This window comes from Dryobates pubescens, chromosome 18 (genome assembly GCF_014839835.1).
Source record: "Dryobates pubescens isolate bDryPub1 chromosome 18, bDryPub1.pri, whole genome shotgun sequence".
NCBI classification, from domain to species: Eukaryota; Metazoa; Chordata; class Aves; order Piciformes; family Picidae; genus Dryobates; species Dryobates pubescens.
In genome coordinates, this window is record NC_071629.1 from 11282566 (window position 1) to 11301398 (window position 18833).

The 18833-nt window shown below is 40.5% G+C and overlaps 1 protein-coding gene across 1 annotated transcript in view; it reads right to left on the reverse strand.

Moving 5' to 3' along the window:
• Window positions 1–154: 154 nt before the first annotated feature.
• Window positions 155–18833, reverse strand: part of TENM1 (teneurin transmembrane protein 1) — a 329411-nt gene continuing 310732 nt past the window's right edge. The window contains exons 28-32 of the mRNA XM_054169769.1: window positions 13951–14247; window positions 9428–9815; window positions 7532–8752; window positions 6909–7051; window positions 155–5375 (exon numbers count right to left, since the gene is read on the reverse strand). Coding sequence (XP_054025744.1) covers window positions 4617–5375; window positions 6909–7051; window positions 7532–8752; window positions 9428–9815; window positions 13951–14247 — 2808 coding nt within the window. The 3' untranslated portion in view covers window positions 155–4616. The remainder of the gene's footprint in view (window positions 5376–6908; window positions 7052–7531; window positions 8753–9427; window positions 9816–13950; window positions 14248–18833) is intronic.

Genomic DNA, 18833 nt, shown 5'->3' on the forward strand with positions numbered 1-18833 from the left:
TTGCTAGCAACCCTCTGCTCCCCAACTTCTTGACAACCAATATTGTCTGAAGCCCTTATTGAGCTGTATGGAAGCATCTTTTACTGACAGGACCAGAACATCCCCCATCCAGGGTATAAACAAAGACACCGAGGCACACTATCAGTTTGCACCTTTATTTTTTAAAAATGAAATAGTCAAAGTACTTTCTTTTTCAAATATCGACACATAATATATTAACTTTCAATATTTACAGCGTGTTGCTGGGATGTTCTTGTAGAAAATGCATGCTTCTGGTCTGAAATCCAGAGCAAAATGCATCAGACCATTTAACTGCAGCCATATAACATAAACCTGTACAGTATCCAGTCACTATTCAGCACAGGAGTTAGAGCAGGAATAAAAAAATTGGGATCTATTGTTTCCTAGCAACGAGGCTGAGGCCATTATAACACAATTTCTGTAAGATCAGAACCTCTAACTGGTGTTAGGCAGAAAGTGAAGATCTTGGCATACATTGTAAACATTTGTACTGTTGATGAGAAAGCTAAAAAGGAACGTTACTTTGACACATATTGTATGCTATGCTTCTCTTCCTCGCTTATAGACACTTCTGCCTGATGAGTATGAAGATTTTAATGTTTTATCATGGTTCATACAAGTAAAATACTGTCAAGGACACGATCTGATATACTAACATTTATTAAAAAGGCTAAAGTCCACCACAAGATCTAAGGAAAAACTGGAAATTGTCAAACACATTTCCTTAGACAATAATGGCAGGTGACAAATGCCCGGACAAATCCACAGTAAGTCCGACTCCACTGGTCCCAGTTTCTGCCGAGAAGCAATTCCTCTGGCAGTCAGGGTGCTTTCAACCTGGTAATGTTTTGTATCAAGGAGAGGTTTAAATAACAGTCAGCATTGACAGGGAAAACCCTTACAGCTGTTGACGGCAGCCTGATCTGAGTGTCACTGTGCCTGATCTGAGTGTCGCTGTGCCTGACCAGCTGTACTATGGCAAATCCCCTCGAGTAAGCCAACACCCTGCTGGGGATCGGTCGGTCTTTTGCTCAGGTTAAACCAGGAGCTTCTCTGCCTAAACTGCTTTCCTCTTTGGAACTGCACCTTGGCTTCCAGCAGCACCCATCGCCACTGCTCCTCTTGGAAAAGCTGCTGCTCTGCAACCTGGACCCTGGCCACGGCGGAGCTGGGGCTCGGTGGGCAGGGGAGTGCAGGGCTGGGGCACCACAGCAGCTTCAGGAGCACTCATGGCCAAAGAGAGTGGCCATATCTACCTAGCTAGTGTGCAACTGAGAGGATGTTAAGAGAGCGCAAACCAAATAGCTAGGATGTGTATACCGAGATGCACATTGACCAGTTCATATATATTTATTTGGCTATGTTCTACCTATATATATATATATATATATATTTATACCTTTGAAATGTTCTAGATCTGCTAAATAAAGATGAAAGCAAAGGAAACATTACTTCTACACACTGGCTCTCATAAAAAATATAGCACATATTTCTCATGGTAGGTACTTTGCTACAGGATAGTGTGCAACAGTGGTATTTTATTTTATTTCATTGTACCCATTTTCAAAACCTTGTTTGCAGTGCAGAATACTAGCTTCAAATTATCCAATCTAAATAACAGTAAAAATTTTCATGCTGCTTTTTGTTTTTCTCATTTGGGTCTCTAGGCTACAGTGCAAAACAAAAAACGGAAAGAGAAAAAGAAAGGAAAACTACAAAAAAAAACCCCAAACAAAAACAACCCCCCCAAAAGCCCCAAACCCAACCAAAACCAACAAACCACACAAAACCCCCAAGACTGAGAAATTGGTCTAACTACTAGGAAAAATAAAAATGGAGACCGAAATATTCCCTGCCTCCATCTGAGGTTGCTCATGAACAAGATGGTACAAAGCTACTTTTTGCTTAGTTCTCACAAATCACTGCTGGCTGGCCCACGTGTAGCTACGACTCCAGTCTCTGGTGCTCTTCCAGTAAAAACTTGTTTCTTTAGCACTGTCATCTCCACACAACACTTGTATTTAGTTTCCTAAATTTCCGAAAGCGTTACAATGAAGGCATTTTGCTTTTTGTAACCGCCATGTGATGTGATTCTTCATACATCCATAATCTCACAAGAAATACTATTCAAAAACGTACCTTGGATTGCACCCAGGAACTGGGAAAATGCCAAATCTACTTTCAGAGACAGACTTGTAACACATTTCACTCTTTGACCTTTTGGCATAATATGAGAACAACAGTAATCAAGGCAGTATTAAAAAACCACAGCTGTAGGTAATACAAAGTGCATTTCCTGCATATAATACAAATATAACTTTAGGAAACTAAAGGCACAAGCTAACTAAATATGTATTACATACTAGAAATGCACAGTTCAAGGTAATTCTAAGAGCTTCAAATATTTGTTTATAATGGATCTTTAAAGCGGTTTGAAAATGATCCTCATTAGTGAATTGCAAAAAGTATAATTGCTTAAAATATAAGTAAAATAGACTCTAATATTGACATCTTGGATCAGTGATAAAATACATCATCACGTTTATGAATGCACTCTCTATATACAACTCATAATTATTCTTCCATTGATTAAAAGCGTATTAGAGGCTCAAGGAGTATGAAGGTCCATTTTTAGGCTGGTGTGGAGGTATTCAAATTCTCCGTGATCGTATGGAAAATTACAGAAATCAGAGCTGTCAAACCTGCCTGTTGTCAGCTCCCAGTTCTGTACGTTAGTTAATGATGAGCCCAATCGAAATGTGCACGTGCAGATTTTGGTCCACAATCCCCTCTGGCTGGGGAGTTGAGGGTGGTTTCAGGGGCCAGGCTCTCACTCAGCCTGATCCTGCACCCTCAAAGCTGCGCTGGCTCCCAGGGGAGCAGAAGGAGTCTGGAAATTGATGCTAATGGTGTGAGGCTGAGACTTGAAGTCAAAACTCTGGGTGTTTGGGTCTCAGGTGCCAGTTCAGGCTCATCTCTAACTTTGGTACAGTCTGCTCCACTTGCCCAAAAACAAGGGAAAAAAAAAGGAAATTGGAAAGAAAGGGAGAAAGACAAAGAAAACACTTTGTTGGCTTCAGTAAATGTGAGCAGAATTTTTTTCAATATATTTACTATGTCTGTTTTGAAAGAAATGTGCAATAACATCACTGTTACGGATACACAGGCTCTACAACAAGACTTCTAGCTCTCTCTGAAAATCAGGAAAGGAAATCTGCTTACTTGTCCCTCCCCACCCTGTGTGCCCTCCCCACCTCCCAGTAACCAGGTCTTTTGAAATGACAAGCTGAAAGAAGGATCACCTACTCTTCTATGAAATAACTGTGCCAGCAGCACATGAACCTTGGGAAATAAAAATTTCTGTCCATGCAATATAATGCTTTTCTATGTGCTCTAGATATCGAGCTGAAAAGTGAAGAGTCATCCCCAAAATGTTCTATGGTTATCAACATATTTACTATCCACACTTAGGTTCATCAACTCCCAACCCACTAATTTTCTTCAGACTCAAAATGATGCATAATACAACAGGATTATTAATTTGAGATGAAAAAAAGGCAATGCCTGAGCCCAACAACACTGCGATTTCCAAATGATCTATGAAAAGACAAGTCCTGGCCCAATGACTACAGCCAGGTCTGATCCTGCCCTCCCAGCTGGGTGACCAGGATTGTCCCAGAAGCACCAAGTTAAAGCCCAGTTTGTAACACACTGACAGTGGGTAGGCTTCTGTTGACAACAGTGCTCACAAAGCCCTTCTCTGGCCACCCCTGATGTTTGGTTGAAGCACAGCAACATGCTGTGAGCCTGCACCCTTCTGCTAGGAAGATGGGCAGTTCTATGTGTGCTGCTGGACTCCAGCATAACCCATTAATGAGGGAAACCTTGGGAGAGAGGCCCCCACACGCTAAAGTAGAGGCAATGTGGTGTTCATCACTGAGAGGTGGCTACAGTTGAGTAAAGCTAAAGGCCATTTGGCAGGCTTTTACTTACTGTAACCAATACAGGTCAGGTTTCCCAGGTTAAAAAATCCCTTAGACCATAGCTATGAGGAATGACATGCGGGGGGTTGGTGAGCAGCTATGGTTTCCATACACAGTCTGGTTTCTATATGCCATCCCTTGAACTTATGGGAGATCTCACCAGGACAAAAACTACCCAGTAAGTAGGGGTTGCAGAATCAGGCTCTGTAGCCTTTTAAACAATTGGTGAATTATTAAATCAACAACAACAAAAAAGTTGTGTTTCCTTAGAAGGCGGCAGAGCAGCGGCGCTCTCCCCAACGCCGCAGGGACGTGCGGTGTCACCCCGGGGTGCCTGGCACGCAGGTCGCGCTGCTCAGCTGTCAGGACTCTGCCTCTGAAATTTTTGAATACTGCCACACAAGAACTAAAAATTGTCACTGTCATCTCTCAAAGAGTTAAACGAACAATATTAAAATACCATCTTCTGTCACATTTAAAGGCAGTTGGATATGTTTTTTTTCTGCTATATTTATATATACAGAGTTCGGATCTAGAAAAACCAATACAATAAACCATTTGACGTTTAAAAACAGGCAGTCTTTGGTGACGCAAAGGCAGAGATTTTCTTTGTTACCTTCTGCCTATTTCACTCTGTCTCATAAAGTGAATATTATTGGCACTGTCAGAAAGTTCGAGATACTGCTCCACAGATAAAACAAAATATCCATCGTAGCCTTGTACTCGCCCAGTGCTTAAAAGCTGCTGTTTCTCTCCATCTGTCCATGCCCTAATGCCTTCTTCCCCTTCCTGCAGCCGCCTCTGCTCCTTAGTCCAGGCCTGAGCCACGGCTCTCTGCCTGGCTATCTCTAACACGTGGTTCTTCTCCTCTTCCACCGTTGTTCCATAGCGCACGTTGAAGCAGAGCGCGCCATGCTGGAGCTGGATGTCAGCGAAGCGTCTAGTCCTCCCATTGATCACGGAAGTCATCTGCGACACCGTCACATTGACGCCGTTCTCCAAGATGCGTCGTCCTCCTGTGTTTCCGATTAAGGCCAAATCTTCTTCCAAAGACCCCAGCTTGATGAAGTAATGCGTGTCTCGACCGTCTATGGTGAAGTGCAGGTTCTCCAGGTAGTGAGCGTTGTTGAGGATCGCAGCGATACGCCGGCTGTCCTCGTTAGCCACGCCTATAATGTCAGCTGTCACTATACCATCCTTTATGGCAAACTTGATGCCTTTTCCAAATACTGAAGGAACAGCTGCAAATCTTGGTTGCTTCACTCCCTCATAGCACTTGCCATCACTATACCTGGGTGTCATAGGAAGTTGATCCAAGGATATAAAGTTCCGGAGTTGCTTTTGCAGCTCACACTGAATACCAAGGACAGTCTGGAAAAGAAAATCCCAATGAAGTTTGCAGACAAGCACCTTGCAGTTCATTATAGTGTCTCACAGACCCTCCTGATCTCTTAATTGTTTAGAATGGATCTTCAATTTTTGTGGAAAACACTGTTCCCATCTACAGAGCCCGGTATACCCTCAGGCTTTTTAATCACCCACGGTATTGCTTTCTGTCTCCTGGACTCTTTAATTTCTAGAAATCAAGTGTAAAGTGTGTTTATCACAAGTGCTATTTTCATAATCATTCTTCTTCTTTTTCCTTCATCCTTGAATTGTTAATAGCTGGTCTTTTGACTCTTGGCCATGGGGAAAGCCAGCTCAAAGTTGTCCTCTTTCTCATGATTCTATGCTAAGTCTCTCTGCATCTAATTATATCTTTTGTGAAACAGCAGTAATATTTTCTATAGCCCTTTCTGTAAGGAAAGCAGGCTGTGAAGGTGTCAAGACACCAGAACAACTGGAATCATGCAAATACCTCAGATCTGTAGATCTTGCTCCCCACTGGGGCTAAAGAAACCCAGACTCCAACTGTCTGTTTTGTCTTTTTAACACTATACCTGTCACTATACTTCTTCTGTGTCTTTGTAATACCTTCTTTGACATCTCAGTGACAATTTTACATGGACATGCTCCTACAACTAGAATCAGCTTTGACCCTCTGCATTTTGTGTAGTCATTTGTGCATAGGAGAAAAAAAAAAGTGTTAAACGCTGTGAACATGAACTCACATCACTTTATACTTCCTCTTCCTGGCTACACTGGAGAAAAGACCTCTTTCTCTCTTGTCTTTGCAAATCCATATTTCTTTATTGACAGATGTCCATATGGTCAAATGTGAAACTCAAACACCTGCTCAGAAGATCAGTAGTTGGTCCTATTGCAGATACTTTGATTGGTAAACCCTGACAATGGCTGCATGGTTTTTCCTCATTGAAAATAAGCCACGGAATTTAACAGACACCCTCAGAGATATATAGCATTTCTGTTTTCCTGCAATAATTATGCAGACATAGAGATTCATAAAGCCATTTATACCCTCAGTGATTTTGCATCTCTTGTGGCTTCTTTGCTAGAAAGATGAAAATCTGTTGTCCAAGTTTTTTTTATTCCACAAAACATTTTTATGCACTTTTTTCATCTTCCACACAACTTCTTACCCTTTTGCCTATCCTGCCCTTCCGATTTGTCTAGTTTCTCTGTAAAAAGCTGCAAAGTTTCTTCACTGTACTGCTAAAAATTTCTCCTTCAAACTCTCCTCCACTCTGATGCCAGTGCATAACTGACAACATTAAAGTCCTAGCATCAATAGACTATTTTCCCTGCTGATTATGTTGAAAGATAGAATCAATAAGGTTGGAAAAAACCTCAAAGATAATCAAGTCCAACCTGTCACCCAAGACCTCATGACTACTAAACCATGGCACCAAGGTACAGACATATTGTTTCCTTGGCCTTCAATATTTTCTAATAAAATTCCTTAATTTAGTATTAGGAGCAGCTGAACAGAGCAGTTTTACTAACCTTTCCAGGATCCCACTCTTGGGTTTTTGTTTGAAGCTGTAGAAGTTCGTATGTTGTCTCCAAAGCTTCTATCTCTGGTTTCGGGAATCCAGGCAGCACATTATGCAGCTGGAAACCAAACAGCTCTAGCCAACTTCCAATGTCTGCAAAACAAGAAAAGCATGCTGGCAATAAGGCAGATAAATCCTAGAAAAAGCAAGAACGGTCTGCAGAAATTCCAGCTCTGCAGCATTAATTATTTCACATCAATTTATGTTTTCAGTGCTGGTTACAGCATTTATTGTAGCAAACAGTTCATTTGATTACAAAGCATAGCTATATTCAAATCAATAGTGTACCTTCTAACAATTTATAATGGAAAAAATTCAAATGAAGCTGCCTCCGCTCTTCTCCTAATTTTAGCACTTAGAAAAGCAGCAGAAACAACTACTAATTATTTTCTTGGTTACCATAAAGGCTAGAGAAAACAGATCAAGCTCAGTAAGATGTTATCTAGCAAGGAAACAACTTCAATATATGAGCCAAACAGTAATTTTGAATGTAAGCAAAAGATTTCTTGAGTCTCAAATCCATTCCAGAATTTGATTAAAGTTGTGTTTTTATGGGAAATGTGTTACTTTTACCTGTTGTATATTTAGCAACATCTTGGATTCTGCCAACTGGGTAATTATTTTCAAATGAGTAGAGGTTAAATGGTTGTGGGACAGCATTCAGGTGTTTCCATATATGGTGATTTGGTGTTGTCCATCGACCAGCAATGACATCATAGTCCCGCTGACCCAGATGAACTAATTTAGTAAGAGAATCATAGAGACCTCCATGAAAACCAATGATAACCTCAAAGTCAGGATTAGTGTCCTGGTAGATCTCGCCATATGGGGTGTACAAAATTTCTTTTATGACTTGGCCCCGACTGCTAAATATAGCTAGAGGTGTTCCAGTGTTATCACAAGCAACATAATATTCTTCTCCACTGCTTAATTCCATTGCAATCAGATGACCTTGAAGATCATAATATAGGGATGTTATTTCTGAGCTAGTATGGTTGTACAGGTGAGTAACTCTTATTGGGTTGGAGAGATCAGCATAGAAGAACTGTAAGTGTTGCCCTAGGCTTGATTTGCTTGCAACTCGTCTTCCAAGACCATCGTAACAGTATTGCACAGTCCAGCCAGATACTTTGTTGTATGCTTTGCTCAGCAGACCGTTTGAGTTGTACTCAAAGATCTCATTGCCTCTTTGCCTGAGAAAACCATCTTCATCCATTTTATATTGAATTTCTCCAAGCCTGGTAATGCGATCTCTCAGATCGTATCTCAGAGGAGTGAGGCGCGCACTGTTTCCATGGCTCAGCAAGTTGATGTTGCCGTTAAGGTCGTAGCTGTAGCGCCACTGGGTCTTGTCATTCACAGACACGGTCTGAAGCTGCCCATCAGCATCATATTCATAAAAATATCTAGTTATGTTGGCATCTACGCCTATGCGAATATCACAGATCACCATGCGACCCATATTATCATACTGGATGGTCATCCAGTAAGCGATGGACTTGAGAATTTCGTATTGCACTTCAATCACCTGACCATTCGCACTGAAGATTTTGGTATGTTTCATCACAGTGGTGGTTATAACTTGGTTTAGGTCATAGTTAATGACACTGAATTTTCCAAATTGTTCAGTCCTGCCAGAAACATCGACGTAACGGTACAGGTCTATGGGGAGAGGCGTCTCGTTGATCATGGCCTGCATGCTCGTGACACGGAAGTTGTTATAGCTGTAGTCAAACCTGGCATTTACGAGCCCTTCTTCACTAAACCTGAAAATCTGGCGACCAATAAGCGGACCTGTCCAAAACAGAGAGGGAAAAGAGGAAAAGCAAGAAAAACAATGAATTATATCTTGCTTAACCTACAGGTCTAGCACAGACAAGTGAAGTGAACTCAAATATACCCTTAAGCCTTATTGCTACTTGACTGTCTCAGAAAATGTCATTACGAATATGTTATTCCCTCACAAACCTTTATTAATGCTTGCTCTACAAAATGTGTATTTTTTATTAACACCTATTTAATTTGTGTTTATTAATATCTGCTATTTTATTAATAATTATGATTTCTATTTACTTAGAAGATAATTCTAAATTAAATTTATTTTACATGGTGGCTTCTTTCCTCATATAAATAGTCCTTTTGAATTTATGTTATCCTATGGAATAAGGAGGGAAACTTGAAAATACAAACAATAAACCAACTTGATTCAGTATTTAGCAAATATCCACACAGTGGAATGAAACAATCATTGTAAGAGCTATTCCATACCAAGCAACAGAAGGAAAACTGTACTTCAAATGGGACAGCTATATGTGCCTAAGGACACAGACAGAAGAGATAAACACATGTATTTTTCTACAGAAACATAAGATAGAACAACTTCTAGACATAAAAATAATGGAATTTCTTGCTAGGTGAGTGCAGAATCAGGGCCAAAAACTTCAGCACAGTAGTCACAATTCCACAAACCTGTTTGCCTGTATCTGATGGTACAGATGAAGCCATCATGCATTAAGTGTATTGTTTTAATAACTCCAGAAGATTCCTCATAGGTGAATGTGACTTGGGTAGTATCATAAAGGATCTCAGAAAGTCGGGACTGTTTGGTGTACTTGTAAAGGACCCTGCGTCCTGTCCCAGGATACAGTGTTTGCAGCAGCCGTCCGTCTCTGGTGACATCCTGGATGAAGGCCGCGCTGCTGTCTGGAGGGGTGTAGATGTTGCGGTAGTAGCCGACAGACAGCATGGTCTGCAAGGCATGGCGCACCATGCTGGGCATGGTGACCGAGAGCAGGTAGTCAGACTGGTCGTACTCAAAGATGTAGCGGCGCTGGCTGTGCAACAGGAGCATCACGGACTGCAATCAGACAGGAATAGCAGCGTAAGTGACCGATCAAACTAACAATTATTCACCTAGTGAGTGTCTGAAGATTAAGGAACTGCTGAAACAACCATCCGCTCTGGTCCTTTGCTCTTACTGCCTTCTGTACAATGCCAGGGGAAACTTTCAGCTCCAGGAGACCTGGCCGGCAAGGTGGTACAAAACAGAAGGAGAATAATAATAAGTCTAGCAGTAAGGACCTCCAAACTGGAAAGCAGATGTGGCTCTCAGTAGCATTTCAGTCTCATGCTGACTTACTATGTTGTTTTGAAATATTTAGGTAATCCTCCCAGGAAGTGAAAACAGAGGGAAACACTTCGTCACACACAGGCAGAGCATCTGCAACAGCAGATGTTTCTAGGGGAGGTGAAAAGGAGAAACTTTTGATGGTGTATACAAGGTGTTCAGCTTTTATTGGCACTCTGCATATCTCTAGCACACACCTATGCCTTTTCTGCATGTCTTCTATTAAAGGCACATGGCTTAGGATGTCACAGTATCTCCATGCTTATAGATGGATGAAAACAGTCTTTGGTGTGAATATTTCTATGTCTGGTTTGAAATGTTTACAAAGAATATAATTTCTACATGAGTATTTGATATTTGTCCTGTGCTGGTTAACTGTGGGCTGGCTGGTTTGATTGGCAGATGAATGTGCAAGCATTACAGATATTTTTCCATGCAATATAAGTTTGGGTTCTGCAAACTGTTTCACCAGTCATGTGCAAAGTCATAGAGTCACAAGAGCACAAGCTGACTGGTGAAGAGTCACCATTGAAACAAGCATAATGAAAACATGGAAGGACAACGTATGGGGGAATTTTGTAACCTTGCCCCAGCTCCACTTGGCTGGACCAGAGCACTGCATATCCCTGCCACACTGAGCTCAGACACAATGCTCACAGTGCACAGTCCCTAGCTCACACAACCCAGACCCACCAGGCACACAAGCAAAATTATCAGGCTTCCGCATCGAGACATCATGCAAAGCAAAGCCTTGTGAGGAACAGTGTGACTGCCTTCCCAGAGAGCACTGGGGGAAGAAATCAAGTGGAAAAAAAACCCCAAAACACCAAAAAAAAAAAAAAAAGAAAGGCTTCTTCCCCCCCTCTAAGCTGAGTGTTTCCTGGAAAGGAAACACTCAGAGATCAGCCCTGCAATGTGTTAAGTAACACTGGCCCTGAGCCACTTTGCTCTGACAAATAACTCAAGTGCTAATTCAAAAGACAAAAGACAGGCTAAGCCCTGGCCATCCTCTCTGCAGCCTTGCCCCCCTGCCCTCACAGGATGTATTTCTTCCTGCCCTTGGTGAAAGACATCTGCCACCTGTACACCAGCCAGAGATCACCAGCATATGCCACTTGAAAGCTACCCTCTGCCAACTGGTGATGCCAGACCTCTACATCGAGCTTCTTCTGATCCCTTTATTGCTGGGCTGCCAAGCATTTCTAACACACACAGTGTTTATTTGGTTTTCACCTTCAGTCAAGAGTCCCCAGTCTGCAGTAAACCACCGGCTGAACTCTCTCCCAGCACCAATGTGACGCCTCTCTCTATATACTGCTCCCGAGCTTGTTTTTAAGCTGTCTGCCACTGACAGAGTATGAATAACAAGATCAGAAACATCTCTAATATAACTTTAGTGCCCCTGTGTGCTATTTTCACAGCACTTTGTGGCTTTTCCACTTTTGTCCAGGATAGTAAAAGGATAGACAGTTATAAAGGTTGGAGCCTTACTATCCTCTCTAGCCTGTCAGATGATATGATAAAGAGAAAAAAATAATAATATCCAATTCATAGTAATAACATTACAATAGATTTTCCAACCGTTTGCACAAATTGGATTCTAATTGTTTTAAAGGATTTCAGAGGGTAGCTCATAAAACATCCCAAAAGCTGTCATTTTATAAAAGCAACCACAGCCTGGTCAACCATGTCAAGATTGATGCTGCATGGTATACAGAGACAAACAGCCAGTGGCAACTGCATGGACCTCTACTGGGACTACACAGAAATGCCGAGCATCACCACTAGATGTCAGCTCTGTCCAACACACGCTCGCAGCTGCTCATCTACTTTGGTGGCAAACGGCAGGATTTTGGAAGAGGGAGCTTTGGAGTATTCAGGAGATTTTGTGACACCATCAACTAATTGAGGAAAGTGACCAAAACAAGGGGAGCTGAATCTCATCAGTAAAAAATATTTGCAGTGCCACTGTCATAGTGCTTTCTAAGACCTAATTATTTGAGCTAATTATGTAAGAAGTGGAGAGTTTTGAAGATGTACAATTAACTCATCAAGTGCAAAAAAAATGAGGAATTAAATCACTATGAATTGGAAGCGAACTATGTAATTGATTTTTTGCTAAAAGGAATCATTTGGTCTTATGAGGTTCCAGACAACACTTTGTAATCATTACATAATTAACACAATGAGTTATTGACTTTAATGGAACCACAAAATGATATTTCAATGTCTAATTTTCACCATGAATTCGTCTTTTTTTGGCACAAGGAATAAACAGCAATGAAAGTACATTAAAGAGCTAGGAGATTATCTTCACGGTGTGACTTTCAATCCTATTAATTACAAAGTTACAGCATAACCCAAGCCTGCTAGCTGAACCAGTAAGCTTTTGCCATTTGTTTCGACAGGATCAGAATTTGGCCACTTGTGCAGAATTCCAGAACAAAAGGTTTAAGCTGTGTGACTTTATTCATAAGCGTGTCATAAACTAAGAACAGACAAAGTGGCTTGGAAAGAGAAGTATGCATCTTTCCAAAACTGGGGTTCATTAGACCCAAAGAAAAGATTTCTCCAAAAGTTAACATTGCCCAAATATTTGAAAGCTGTACTTCCTGTTTACTTGCAATTTTCAGAAGTGCATACAGGCAAAAAGAAGCCTTGACAAATTTATCTGAACCAAACTTCTGAAGCTTCTAGGGTTTGCCAATCTTGTTAACACATGGAAGAACTGTACTGACTGCATGCAGACAAGGAAGGAATCACATTTTTATGCAGTCTCCAGTCTAAATATTTTTTTTTCCCCTCTGGATTAGGTTAAAATTTTTTGAGGATCAGGCTTAAATATATTCAAAATAAGTACAGCGAAGTTTATCTTAAAAGTACACATTTGGAACTTTTAGATATATAAATAACTTCAAAGTGGTTGGATTTCCTGTGTGTAATACCCCCTATCAGTTTTACCTCACCTGCCCGCTCCTAGCCCTTCCCTGTTTTTAACAAGGTCAAAGAAAATGTTCTGCACACTTAGGGTACATTTGATAGTCCGAGATGTTGCTAGTTTAAAAAAGAAAAAAACAAGTCTGAAAGGACACTGAATACAATTTCACACTAAGTTATGAAAGCTTTAAAAATAAATATAGGCTTTTTGGTTTTGAGAGACAAGGTGATACCAAACAAGATGCTCCTACAGATGAATGAGATGCTGTTCCTCCTTAGTCTGTACAACACCTATTCCCCTCTTGTGGCTATTACCTATAGACATAAATGAAAATTACAATGCTCAGGCAATTTAGACACAAAGTCACTATAAAAGTACAGTAATAACTCATATTAATATTCCCCCCCACTCCCAAATAGCTCTCATAAATACTGAAGCAATCTTTCTCTTCACAGAATCAATCCCTTTTTTTATAGCGCAGAACTGAGTAGGTGCAAGCTTGTACTCACTGGCTCACAATTTTGGCTTAAAAGAACTGTGTTTGTGGGAGGAAACAGTTCCTTTTCAGTGACTTTATGTTTTTGACTATGCTATACTGAGCGGCAACATGTTTTTCAGCAGCGAGAGTCTCCTTTGTTCACTTAAACTTGGACTGAACCCAAGAAGTAATTTCTACCTACCAATTATATCTGTGGTGCTAATAACTATCTTCAGAACTAAATGATGGCAGGTTTGGACTGATGACATGTAGGTCTAAGCATGTCCAGGGACGTTTTTATCTAGCCATGCAACTGTATGCATTTTCTATTTAAAAAGTCTTTGACACTCTCACAAGAGATAGCATTATATTGTGGTTCACAACATAGTGACTAAATCAACACAAATACTTTTGCCTTAGGACAACAATCCACTTTTTAAATTATTTACCTTTTCTAAATATGTGTAACTCCATATTTTACCATCTGCCCATGTTCTGGAAATTATGTTCCCGCTTGGATCATACTCCATTTTCTCGGTCCAGGTTCCTCTTTGGATATAGGTGACTAATCCAGAATGTGAATAAGTGATGTTGACCTCATTGTACTTGCTGATGGGTGACCATAAAATTGGGCGTCCTGTCTGATCATACATAATCCGAAGAGTGAATTTGCGATGGTCATCATAAATCTTTCCTGTTCTTGTTACATGATCAAAATCAATGGAGAGCAGGTTTCTGTTGTGGGCCTAAACACAAAGATACATTAAGGTAAGAAAACAGTATCTCTTCATCACACACAATGCAAACATTTCTCTGTTATCTCTAATCAAAATGCGTAGTGGTTTAACAGTATGATGGTGAAATTAGGTCTTATCAAAGACAAGAAAATAGAAAAATATTCAGATGGGAAACAGGAGGCCCAAGAACCACTTACACTTAGCATGACTAGATGCTTCCTGTTTCCATGTGCTAAACCCTCACCTCCTACCTTACCTTTTCCCAACTCTTTCTTCTTTCTTCCCAACTTTCATCTCTCTGTGGATGGACTTTTTGACTCCAGCTAAAGATGTGTAGTTAAGCTCACTAATTAACAAACATACCCTATCTCATATCCTCTTTCTTAAGTTCTGTTAATTGTGACAGGCCAGCTACCGCTCTGGGCTAGCTCATACTAGGTTGCATACCAATGCTGCAAAGGGATGAATTGTGGTTGGAGCTCCAGAAGACCCTGCTCATCAGCACCCTCATATGTTGTCACAAAACCATCCCACCCCAGAGCTCATGAACGCCAGCAGCACCAGTGCCGGATTCCAGCACTTGTTGCCTTGTTCCTTGTTTTAGATTTCTCAGCACATTTGGGGCCCGCAACATTTGTTAAATTCCACTGCGTCTGATAGACTAAGGGGAAAGACTGTGACACAATCTGTTAATGGTCCAAAAGGAAAATGCAGAGGGACAGCCCGCTCCTCAGTAAATCATGTTCAAAGCTAAGCAAGGTTCATGAAGATAAAACACATTTATCCAGTACTTTCATCATCTATCTTCTTACATCATTCAGTTTCTGGGCAATCGCCATTAAACTCCATTTAAATCGGCGATATGATTTAGGGAGCCGCAAGACATTGCTCATTGACTTATCTTTTTCAGATCAATGCTCATATTAATCGACTGAATTTTGTCTAATCGCTTATATTAAACTATTCCAATTAATAAATTCCTTACAGCAGAGATGATGGCAGTGCAGGTGTTAGCTCAGTGCATGGCACAGGGCTTGCTCCTCATTGAGACCTGGAGGCATAGCCGTAAAATAAATTGTTAAGAATACCTGTTTAATAATTCAAGCTGGGATCATATGGTGGTAATGATTAGAAGGAACATTTTTTTCCTTTCCCCTTTCTGTTTTTAGATACAAAATAATTTGAAAATCTAGAAGAAGCAGGTGTTCTTTCTTCAACTACCATTCCTGGGGTTTTATATACACATATGTCTCACTTTAATAGTGTTCATTTACAATAGCTGTAAAATACCCATATAGCCCTGTAGACTGCTTGTAACTATTACAATTTATGCTCTAATGATAGTTAAGGAGCCCAAGTAAAATGTGATGCTCAGTTCAACTATATTTGCTTATATAAAGTCTGATGGATTAAGTTTATTATTATACATTTCTTTGCAAACTTCTTGCCACTTCTGAAAGCAAACACTCTTGGTGGTAAAATAACTGAAAAGCAAGCAGGGGATATACCCTGGCTCATATTCATGTACTGTCTATGCTTCATTCTTGTTGTTACAAAAAAAAAAAAGGCAAAAAAAACCCCAGCAAAATAGGTAAGACCGGCCGAGCATTCCACTTTCAATTTTGCAGGTATTCAGTTATAAAACCTGGACTATATCCAATGCCAAGTTCCTCTAAGTTATGTGAAAGCCAGGAAGGAACAGAGCTGCATTCCAATCAGGGTATTACTATGCATCATGCTCATTGGTTTTAACAACAGCCTTTGCTTCATTTTTAGAAGTCAATTAAAATAGCAGTTCAATTGATAAAAAAGAAGTCTTGCTAGATTGAGATTGATGTTAAAGTGCCTGATTGTATGTAGATTTATTATTAATATAAAATGCATACATGCCCACAGACTGTTTTATATACTTTCTGGAAGCCCCAGGGCTGGCAGTTCTGTACCTCAAGGAAACCTGTGATTAATTCCTGTTTCCCACATTGATTTAGATACCGAGATAAAGTTGGATGTCTTTTCTAGCATCTCAGTTAACTTACTCACTTGTGCGCTATTTCTAGAGCAGGGAATTCACACCATGCAAAAATCCCACTTTTTGAAACACAATGTTTACAGCATTATTCAGAATGTGCTAACAGTGGCCTCTTTCCAAAACAGGAACCGTAATAGAGTGACATGCTTTCAAGATGGTTGCTAATTGCGATTAAGAATTGGAAACGTTAGGACCGAGCAGAAAAGAAAAAGCTTTTTTCTCTTCAACTAGGTCATCCTTTATCTCATCCTCAGTTACCTGCCTTCTAATTTATATCTCAGAGCACCCAAAGCCGTTTGTTTCAATGGCAGTATCAGGACTGATCTCTAACTAATAGCTTTAAACCTCATTTCTATGCCTTTTCTCCTTTTCTTTCTTTCTTTTTTTTTTCCTCTCTCAGAAAACTCTTCCATTGTGCTGTTTTCTTTCTTTAACTGAGGGCTCCTGCAAGTCTGTTCATTTCCATCGAGAACGAGTCCAATCCCGAGAGCTTTTCATTACATATAGTTTCAAAGTTCAGCATAGATCTTTCTGCCCTACATTGCAAGCTTTCTAACACAATTCCTATTGTGCCAGTCATAGCATATTAAGTGTTTAAAAACTTTCCTTTTAAAATGTAACTCACTAGAAATTTTCAGGAGGTCTCACCAGAATCTCATCCAGCATAAGGGCTTCTAATGATGGTACATTTTTTTCCCCAGCAGTATTCAAGTGTCAACAGCAAGTCCTAAATCCCTTTCATTATTTGGCATGCTGCTTCAAACACAGTATATGATGGTATTTTTCCTCCTGCTGTCCTGCATATTTCCTTTAAAAGAGAGATAGCTGTGTCTGGGTAAATTCTCCTTTGTCTTCCTTGCCAGCTATGCTTTTCTGGCTCCTTCCACCTCCACTGACTCCCCACTTCATCAGCAGCCTATGCAAACTTCTCAGTGCTAAAGCTGAACTACAGGACCCATATATTTCACCTGCCCACCAACGTCTATGTTATTGGCAGTAACAGCCCCAATAGTCATGACCATGTACATAGTGCATCCTATGCACAGAATAGATTCTCCTCCTTTCCACAATCAAATCCTCTTTTAATGTGCTATCCCAGCAGGTTCCCTCCAGCCTTGCCCTGACAGCTCTCAGACAGATGGTCCTAGTGCTCAGAACAGCCAAAGGAGGTGAAAACATTGTAATACAGGCAGCTGACTTGTCCTTGTGAGTAGGCAGGGACAATCCATAAGCCTTCTTTATCTTGGGTAGGTATAAAAAGACACAGAATTAACAACAATGGTCAACTGCTATGATACTTTGAGAAGGGTAGAGAATATGAAACAGTAGCACATCAAACACTTCCATCTTCTCACCAGAAAGAAGAGGACAAAGAACCTGCAATCAATTTCAACAACAGGAAATACCAACTGTGTAACAGGAAAACTGTGCATGATGAAGTCGTCATATTTATAACTGTTCTGAACAACCTGGCCATGGCAAGGTAAGCAGAACAGATAATTGACTATACCTCTTCTGTTTATGACTTTTATTACAAAAGATTCTTTAAAAATTCCATTATTTTAGCACCAAATCACACCAAAATCAGTTGATGAGTAATGTATACCATGGGGGCCATAATTCGGATTCTGCCATCTTAACACAGGTTTGCCACTGTTCTAAATTCAGCTGTCTCCATAAACAAGGCTATAAGGACTCATACTATGACTGGAGACAGTCAGAAGATGGGTAAGAAACACAAAAGCTTTCCCCCACTTGCAAGATCCTAATAAACTAACTGTGATTGTCAAATCTGAAACATGTCCTTTCAATTACATGTTTCTCACTGACAGTAGTTGGTCTGGCCAGATCATCAGTGTGTTACTGATTGATCAGTGCAGTTGAAAGTGAAACAGATGATAAACTTAAATATATAGGATCTCATGACTAAAATACAATCCTGAGATTTTAATAATCAGCTCAGTATTTTCAAAGCTAACAGATGTACCTTCAGAGAAAATACCTATCCAGACAGGTTGTAGCTAAAAATGTGATATTTGCAAGGCCACAATTCCCAGTCATACTAGTGGTACAGACATTTTAAAGGGCATTCATGTGATAAACAGAACTGATTTTGTAAAAAACCTGCTCTGCAAGGTAGCAGTCTCTTTGAGACTTAGCATTACATAATTAAATGCTGAATGTTGACCATCTGTCATTGTAATCTGTGAATTTTCCTCAGATAAAAATAAACCGTGGATGCAATGTTAAAGTAATTCTTTATTAGAGCCATAGTGTATACGGCCAGAGGGAGTGAGGAGGTTTGAGAGCTTGTGGTAGACAGCAGAATGCATGGCGTGTCTGGATACATAGGGAGGCTCTGCATCACTCTGGCTTGTGGGAAATACACCGGCCAGGACACCCAAGGTGTGCCCTGCAACACTTGCTGCCCCAGATGGAGGCTGGCACCTGTGCTGTTCCCTAGAAGAAAGATAGATCTGAGAGAGGGAGAATGTGGCACTCTCTCTGCTGCTGTGCCTGACTAACTATGCATCGTCCTTTGCTCACAGCTTCTTCCAAAGCCATA